Raw genomic sequence first — 9,591 nt, forward strand, 5'->3', positions numbered from 1 at the left:
GACAAGGGGTATATGTGAGTGACGGGAGTATATGTGAGTGACGGGGGTATCTGTGAGGGGGTGTTGGTGGAATGTGCCTAGTATTTCCTGAAGCCCTCTGTGCACTGGAACATTGCCAACAGGTGGAGTTCTACTTCCTGTCTCAGTACGTCTCTGCCACTGACACACCTTTCCGGCACATTCTCCATGGACGGGGTGACCACACACTGGAAGCCCTTTACAGACATTTCCAACTGCTTAAGGACAAGCCGAGCAAGTTTGACGAGAAGAAGTTCCGGAAGCAGTTGGCCCTGGTGACATGGACCCTGCAGGGAGCTGCCAACGCTCTGAGTGGAGACGTCTGGAACATTGGTAACAACAGCTTCTAGAACGTCCAGATCATCAACACCGTTGACTCATTCTTCACTGACCCTTCACTGAGAGAGGGAGTGTGCTGTGGGCCTCCTCAAACCCTGCCAGACTTGGTTCAATCACCACTCGTTCGAGGCTTCCATGCAGCATCTCTCCCCTCCTTTCTGTCCTCTGCTCATCCTTCACTCCTCTCCCCTCCTTCTCATCTCTTCCTCTCCTCACCCTTCCCTCCTTCTCCCCTCTCCATCCTCACCTCTCCTCCACCAGTCTCCTCTTCTCCCACTCTTCCTTCACACACTCGCTCCCTCCGAACCTCTCTCTTCCTCCTCCAACCCTTCCCAGGATAACCAGGGGCGGAGGGGGTGAGTAAAGAGGACTCCCCGTTCCCATGTCTTTCTGATCAACACCAGATGGCATGTCAGTTCATGTCCCACGCATCTTTATCTCTGTTTCCGACTCCCCACCCCACATCACTTTCTCCCCATAATTCCCTCCTCTATCTTTCCATCTTACTCTTCTGTTTTTCCCTCTTTCGCTGTCCGCCTCCTTTTTCTCCACAAGATGGAATTGTCTGCACATTAACCGTTTCACTTTGAATTCCCGCCGTTTAACCTGTGCTATTGCGTCAGGATCAGTAACTTCGAGTTCAGTTCAACATTGGACCATCAATCTCTGGTTGGGAGTTCACGTCCCTCCCTGACTGAGGTGCAAAATTGATTTAACTTTTAAAAAATCCAATAATTTTCAGTTTAAATTTCAAATCTCTATTGCCTAAGGTTAGATTCTCCAACACAGATGGGGGTGTTGGAGGGAGGTTCATTCTTGACTCTGGTCCTGTGATAACTTTTATGCCCCCTTCACGATCTGGTGGTGAGTAATCTGAGGTCATCGTGACAAAGTTAAATATGAATGGTACCGAAACAGGCCATTTGGCCCACCCGCTCCATATGTTTCTGTTCCATATGGACCTCCACTCCCATTCCTCCCTTTACATGTTGTACAAATATAGGAAATTAGGAGGAGCGGGCCTCAAGTCTGCTCCAATTTGAGAGAGCTTTGAAGATTCACAATCCTCAGAAGTGTCCCCTTGACCATCAGAGATAGGAGCAGAAGGCCATTCAGCCCATCGGATGTGTGCTGCCATTCAGAGATCACTGCTGACCTGATAATCCTCAGGTTCTGAAACAAGGTCTTCTATGCCTCAGTCAAACTGCCTCTTAGCCTTCCAGCAGAGTTTCACCCCCATCACCTTCTTATTCCTTTCTCCCTCCTGTTTATCCAGTTTTCTCTTGACTGCTTTGACACTATATTTGCCTCAACCACTTTGAGGTCGCAAGTTCCCCATTCTCACCGTTCATATACCACATAAGGAGATTTCTCTTCACTACCACAGTGACTTTCTGGTGTTGATGATCTCTATGTATCCGCAGTCTAATCTCTGCAAGAGTCTGTCTCATGAAATTTTCCAACATAGTTTTGAGGACATCTTATGATGGTCATGATTGGAGACGCTGGTGTTGGACTGGGGTGTTGAAAATCCCACAATACCAGGTTATAGTCCAACAGGTTTATTTGGAAACACTAGCTTTCAGAGCGCTGCCCCTTCATTAGGTGGTTGTGGAGAATAAGATTGTAAGACATGGAATTTATTGCAAATTTATTCTGTATCTTACGATCTTATACTCCACAAGCACCTGACGTCGGAGCAGCGCTCCGACAGCTAGTGCTTCCAAATAAACCTGTTGGACTCTAACCTGGTATTGGGTGATTTTTAATCTTATAATGGCTTCTCTTTTCTAGTGAAAATAATGTAGTTGTGTTCAGTCTTAAGTCAATACCTCTGTCATGTTCTTTTCCAGAAAGTAACTTAAAGATGGGAATTTAAAGTGAATAGATGAATGGCTAAAAAATGTCACGGCAAATGAAATTAGATTGTGTGTTTGTCCATCCATATCTAGTGCTGGTGTCTAGACTCCGGTTGTCATCAATGATTGTTTAATTTATCAGGGACAGTGATCACTATAAATTATTTTTGTAATATATTGTTAATTATCGGAAGCAGTGCCTTCCATAATTCCAACAGTTATACTGGCTTTGAATGGAAAAAGCATCTTCTGTTTGTTAGAAGCCAGGTGGTAGAGGCAAGTTGTTGGCAATGCTCAGGTTAGTCAAGCTGCCATTTTGTAGTTTTCCCTGTCTTCAATGGCAGCCATTTTGTAGTGCTCCCTATCTTCACTGGCAGCCATTTGCATTGGCCCCATGTTGGCTGGCCACTTGCAGCGTCCTCTGTCTTCATCAGCAATCTGCTATCTTCAATGGCAGCCATTTGCAGAGCCATCTGTCTTTGTGTGGACATCTGCCATACCTCTATCCCGCCATCATTATGATTCCTGTGTGGAATCTCCTTGGGGATTGCAGGCTGTCTGGTAGGATTTTTTAAATGCTTTCCTGAAGTGTAGACTGATCCTTTAATTTGTTTTGAAAGCAAAAGCTCTGAGGAGTTATTGGTGCTAAGTCAAACATCTGAAATCCAATGCGGGAACACCACTGCCTGCAAGTTCCCCTCCATTGCCCATCCTGACTTGGAAATATATTGCCATTCCTTCAGTGTCACTGGGTTAAAATCTTGGAATTCCTTCCTCAATGGAACTGCGCATGTTCCAACACTTAAGTGAAGTGCAGGGGTTCAAGAAAGCAGTTCACCTCCCACCTCCTGGACAGCTAAAGATCGACATGGTGCTTATGATCCCTTTAGAAATGTATCCCTTGCAACGCCCAACTCCCCATCTACACCCTAAATCTGACTGCTCTTGAAATAGAGACAAACAAATGGCAGCAGAGCATTGCCAATAAGAGAGACATCATTGTACGAGGGGCACATCAGCATTGGGATCCTCTAGTACGAATACTGCCATTAATCTATCAGCTATTGATAAAGAAAACGTGTTAATTATCGGGAACAGTGCTTCTCATAGTTCAGCACATTGCTTACTTGTTGAGGCCTAGTTATTTACCCCCACTGACCTGAGTCTGTTGTGTACCTGTTTGTTTATGCTTTGGTTGGTTTGATGTGCCAGTCTAATGAGAGGGTCAACCTGTAACCACATTGGCCATACCCACTCTCTTCCTTTCAAGCGTAATATGCTCTGGATCGAGGGGTGCAGAGTTGGGGGAAGATGGCACTGTACCAGTAACTGAGGATGGTGGGGGGGGAAGAAAAGGGGTGTGTGTGTGTTTTCTTTTTAAAACCATCTGTCAGAGCTTTGTGCTGTGCTGCTCAGACTGGCCCAGAGTCACCATAAAATGCTTCAATGTATCACAACTGGAGAATTAAAAATTTAGCCAAACTACAAAGCTGCCTTGGGTTTAGTTCCTACCTAACTCTGTTGCTCCAACCAGAGACATCAGCAAAGCTGATACAGGTCATTCTGCTTGAACGTGTGATTCATTAATGCGAATACCCGATTGATGAATTATAGAGTTATAGAGATGTACAATGTGGAAACAGACCCTTCGGTCCAACCCGTCCATGCCAACCAGATATCCCAACCCTAATCTAGTCCCACCTGCCAGCACCCGGCCCATATCCCTCCAAACCCTTCCTATTCATATACCCATCCAAATGCCTGTTAAATGTTGCAATTGTACCAGCCTCCACCACTTCCTCTGGCAGCTCATTCCATTGTTTCTAAAGTGCCAACTTTTAAAACACGTGTTGGCTGTGACAGGACTGCATCACCAACACTTTAAGCGCTGTTTCTAAAGCACAATTTTTTTTAATAACGGGGGTCACACAAGAACGTAACTATGTCATTACAGAAAAACTACCTGTAGGTGTGAGTGAGCCAAAAAACACTGAATGGTTCTCAGCTAGTGCTTATAGGAGAGAGAGTTTTAAATTGGCTCATCTGGTCTCTTACATTGCACTGTCAGTCAATCACTATTTCTGCTGACAAGTATTGGTCCACTCTCTCCACCACCCATCTCAGTAGCAGCAGCAGCATGTACCATCTACAAGATTCACTGCAACACCTTTCTAACTTCTAATCTCATCACAGAGAGACTAGGGCAGCAGATACATGGGAACACCATTTGCAAGTTCCTCTCCCACCATCCTGACTTGGAAATTTATTAGCCGTTCCTGCAGTGTTGCTGGGTCAGAATCCTGGAGCTCCCTCCCTAACGACACTGTCCCCAAACAGACGGCAGCGATTTAACGCAGCAGTTCACTGCCACCTTCTCCATTACCGATAGGCAACAGTTGCTGGCCTCGACATTAATGCCCATATGCTGTGTACAAACAAAGTGGGCGTGGTGGCCAATGTGGCCCATGCCAAATCTGGCAAGGATTTGGTGCTCTGAGCTAGGCCCAGCTTTCATTCTGCAAGTCAGCCTGACCTGCAGAACAAGGGAAGAGAAAGGGGGGGGGATAAAGAGGTGTAGGTTAAGCACATGATCAAGGTGGTAAAAACAATGACTGCAGATGCTGGAAACCAGATTCTGGATCAGTGGTGCTGGAAGAGCACAGCAATTCAGGCAGCATCCGAGGACAGGCAAAATCGACGTTTCGGGCAAACGCCCTTCATCAGGAATGAGACAGGGAGCCTCCTGGGTGGAGAGATAAATGGGATGTTAATTCTCCTGCTCGTCGGATGCTGCCTAACCGGCTGTGTTTTTTCAGCACCACTCTAATCTCAACTCTGATCTCTGGCATCTGCAGCACCCACTTTCGCCTGGTGGGTTTGAATCCTGTCAAATGGCACATGGTGGAATCTGAAATCAGTACAAGTCTGGAATCAAGGGTATAATGATGACCATGAATCCACTACCCAGTGTCGGATGAACCCACCTGGTCCACTAATGTCCTTTGGGGAAGGAAACTGCCATTATTACCTGCTCCTACCTACATTGTGGGTGGCTCTTAAACTCCTCTCTGGGCAATTAATGCTGTCCTCAGCCCTGTTACCCTCATGGCATGAAGGAATTGAATTTTAAAGGGCATTCCAGAGGCCCATACTCATGCCTTGGGGACACAGGTTAAAATACCACCATGACAACTGGTGAAATTTAAGTTAACAAATCAATCTAGCCAGCTAGTTACAGAAACACATGGCTGAGACACGGGAACTTGGAACGCAACAAAGAGAAAAATCAAACAGGATTTAAAACAATAGCTGACGCCTTTATTAAAACACCACGTGGGGCCCAAAGGGGCATAAGTACATTTGGTCGGACTTTACATTTGTACAAGTTCTATTTTTTTTTTGCAAAGTGCAAATACAATTCTTTTTTTAAAATTAAAAAAAATCTGTTGTGAGTTTACACAGGACTTTCATTCATTCTGACATCCAAATCCCAATTAATGTGCACAGATCTTCAAAAAAAAAATGAAAACACACGTGCGCGCACACACACACACACACACACGCAGAAAACCCAGAATATATATTAAAAAGTTACAGCGCCCCAGTCGGTGACAACCCCTATCATTATTTCGAGCACATGCACACATGCAGCAGCAATCTGGGAATTTCAGGCTGGAGAGCGGCAACCAGAGGTCAACTCTGCAAACCGTTGTTGGAGGAGATTATGTCAGCTTCTTGCTGCACTGAGAAGGTGGACAAGGCCTAGAGCACAACCTCCCAATGAGACCCTGACAACAGCACATAGCCATGGTGCACAGAGGTCTCCTCCCATGGGGACCCGGTTCCTCCCCTTTCCCCAAACATCCCTACCCAGCCCACAAGACAACTAAAAACACTCTGCTACCAGTCCTGCTAACCCACTACCCTATTGAAACAGACAAAGTCCGTAGCTGGATGGGGCAAAGATGATTAGCTGATTAAGACCCACCCTAGCAACCCATGCTACTTTCCCTCATCCTAACCAGTCCTAGAGAGTTGGTTGCTGCAGTAGCTTCTCCCTCAGACTCCGTGGTACTGAGAGAACACTGATGGGTCAGGATTAACCATCGCTTAGTTGGAGAAATTCCTTCAATTTGAGGGAGGATTAGTCAGGCAAAACATTCCACACCAAGGCTCCCAGAACAGGGACAGCACAGGGTAAAGCTTCCTCTCTCTCTGTTTCAGCATAGGATTGGTGTTCAGCTGCAGTACACACCACATGTGAATATCCTACACTGGGCCCCACAGGGTGACCAGTTGCCTAAAACATCAGTGAAGGACAAGATGAGGCTGGAAATGTGCCACATCAAGACAGTCTTGGTCAACTCCGAGCTGCCCCCCACTCCACTATCACTATCTCTGAACTTACCCAAACAAAATCAAGAACAGCTCCTTTTCTCATGTTCAATATTCCCAAAGCCCCCTCCCTCCTCCACCCCCAACCCAAAGGCATCTCCTACTACACATTTTAACCTCTCCCACTTTCCCCAGTCGAAGGTCACCCATTCACTCCAGTTACTCCCACCTTAGGCCAGTCAAGTGCCCCACCTATAGGGGCCAGTCTCCGAAAGAGATAAAGTGCTCAAGTACCGACCAATTGCCGGACCACTCGCATGAGGAACCTTCCCTTATTGCAATGCGTGCTTTTCCAAAAGTAGAGAACTACGGAAATCGCAGACTCTCTCCAGTTGGGGTAGTGTCTAGACTTTATAACTGAAAATGTGTTGCTGGAAAAGCGCAGCAGGTCTCCAGCATCTGCAGACCTCACTTTCTCCTCTAGACTTCATAAACCTTATTGGTCACAGTCTCTATTACAAATCGTCTAGAGGCCGTATTCTGAATCAGTGGCATTGTTAGTGTCAACAGAGACCTGGAGTTAATGGAAATAACGGAGTGCATTTCAACCCAGGGATCACTGGTTTAAAGATGTGCAGCACATTCCCAGGCAATTGAGGGACATATTTATCTGGGGCACTGGGGAGTGCGTCCCTTGTCCTGGATAAAATTCAACTGATGGAAGAGCAAACTCCTTCCTTTGTAGAAATACTCAAGCATCGGTCAGCAGGAACTAAGCGTTACAGACTCGCAGTGCAAAGGGGGAGTTCACAGATTCACAAGAAAACCGAGAAAACAAACCCAACAGACGACAACCCACAGGAGAACCCATCTGAACATTACCGGCGAACGAGATCTCCAAGGATTGTGGGGTCGGACCACCGTCCCTTTGTCAGAAAGATCAACCAGCTCACAGCCAGCCCGTTTAGAAGGGTAGTACAGCACATCATTTCTTGGTTCCAGGAAACTGGAAGTTAGCGCTTCGGACAAGAGGTGGCCATTCAGCCCTTCCAGTCTGGCCCAACATTCAATAAGAGCATAGGCACCACACCCTCTGGTTACAAACCAATGCTCCATATTCATCCAGCAAAGATCTCAGTACAATGGTTTGAATCCAGGCAATACAGCCCCCTTTTTTTGAGGTGGGAGGGGGTTAGGAGGTGGTCTTTACCAGCAGCGTCTGAAATAATGTAACTTCTTCATCTCAATAATTCCATGTTAAATTTACACCAGCTTATACAACTGTAAGACCAGGCTCCTAGGAGCCTGCTCCATAGTGCACACACTGTGAGAGAAAGGTTTCACTTTCGCATCATTCTGAAGGGACGGTAAGATAAAATTTCCTTCATTGTAAATGCAATCTCTGTAACATGGGAACTATGGGTTCTCTCCAGTCAGAGCCCAAATCCACCCCCAGTCCGAAAGCCTGATCGAGAGCTGGCCCCACGGGAGAAGGGATTCAAGGGTTAAACCAGAAAAAGATGAAGTGGGAATGAGAATCATTAGATCGAACTGAATGACAAAGCAGACCTTTCTGTTTGCACATTCTGCAGTCAGAAAGCTGTGAGCTCACTCACCTCCTGCACCTCTACACGGTTTAACAGCAACTTGGAAAACAGGAGCCTACTCTGGTATTCATTATCACAGCTGATCATCAACTCCATCCCTAATCCCTGCTTTTGCCCAGTACCCTTTCATCCCTCACTGGGTGAAGTGATTTCCCATCTCAGTCCTGAATGGCCTACTCTGTATCCTGGCTCTGGACTCTCCAGCTCATCGGGAACACCCCTCCTGTGTGATCTAATCCTGTTGGGATTTTATAGGTTTCTGAAATTTCCACCCCTCGTTCCTCAGAATTCCAGTGAACACATTCCTCGATTCACACACCAACATTAGCCTCCAAACCGCTGCAATGCAACTCCACAAATACATACTCCCAACATAACTGCCCACCCTCCAAATAAACCACAGTTCAAACACTTCTTGGTACAGTACTTACTGGTTCCAAATAATGGGGATCAAGAGCAAAAGCAGTCGATTATTTTTTTTCTATTACAGGGGGAGCAAAAGTAAACTTCTTCATTCAACCCTACCAGCCACACTGGGGCTGGAGAGAGACAGAGCCTACAGGCGAGCATTGGAAAGTGACAAAGATATACATTTTCCTTCATGTGCGGTCTGGACAGAGTAGATGGGGAGAATTGATTGTCAAGGATGAGGGGGACGTGTAAAAGGAGCAAGGGTGAGACGAGGTGAAGGAAAATCATCTTCACCCAGCGAGCAGTTCTAGTCTGGAACACACCGCCTTGAAATAGGGTGGAGGCAGGTTCGACTGAGGCATTCAAGGGGGCACTGGATGGGTGTTGGGATTGAAGCAAGGATACGGTGAAAAAAGGCAGGAGAGTGGCACTTGGGGGATGGGGGGGGGGGGCGAGAATTTACAAAGTGCAGATGTTCCTTCATGCTTTTAAAATATCATGAGTGGGAGAGGAGTAGATCTGTTTCAGACGAGTGGGAGTGGTGCGTCTCTGTGCCCCTCCGTGCATGTCCCTCTCACAGAAACCTGTACAATCCTGATGGAACTGGACAGGCTACATGCAGGAAGCATGTTCCCAATGTTGGGTAAGTCCAGAACTAGGGGTCACAATCTAAGAACTAGGGGTCACAATCTAAGAATAAGGGGTAAGGCCTGAGAAAAGGGAGAATTTCTTCACTCAAGAGAGTTGCAAACCTGTGGAATTCCCTCCCACAGGAAGCTGTCTGGGCCAGTTCACTAGATAGAGTGAGAAAGGAAGAGCGGGTAGGGTTAGGAGAGAGAGGGGGGAACGGGCAAGGTGGGAGGGAGAGACAGACAGACGCAGGTTTTCCTTCGCGCCTGGGCTAGCCAGGGCAGAGAGATTTCCACCCAGCGAAAGGAACGAGGCGGCAAGGACCGTGGATTTAAAAAAAGAAAGGGGACGGGTTGAGAAAAAACAAGAAAGGAGGGGGAGGGAGACGGAGG

At 46.8% G+C, this 9,591-nt stretch overlaps 1 protein-coding gene across 1 annotated transcript in view; it reads left to right on the forward strand.

Moving 5' to 3' along the window:
• zgc:153012 (uncharacterized protein LOC777626 homolog) overlaps positions 1-368 on the forward strand; it is a 32,602-nt gene extending 32,234 nt beyond the window's left edge. Inside the window, exon 5 of the mRNA XM_043683650.1 lies at positions 123-368. Coding sequence (XP_043539585.1) covers positions 123-368 — 246 coding nt within the window. The remainder of the gene's footprint in view (positions 1-122) is intronic.
• Positions 369-9,591: the final 9,223 nt, after the last annotated feature.

The sequence above is a fragment of the Chiloscyllium plagiosum genome, chromosome 48 (assembly GCF_004010195.1).
Source record: "Chiloscyllium plagiosum isolate BGI_BamShark_2017 chromosome 48, ASM401019v2, whole genome shotgun sequence".
NCBI classification, from domain to species: Eukaryota; Metazoa; Chordata; class Chondrichthyes; order Orectolobiformes; family Hemiscylliidae; genus Chiloscyllium; species Chiloscyllium plagiosum.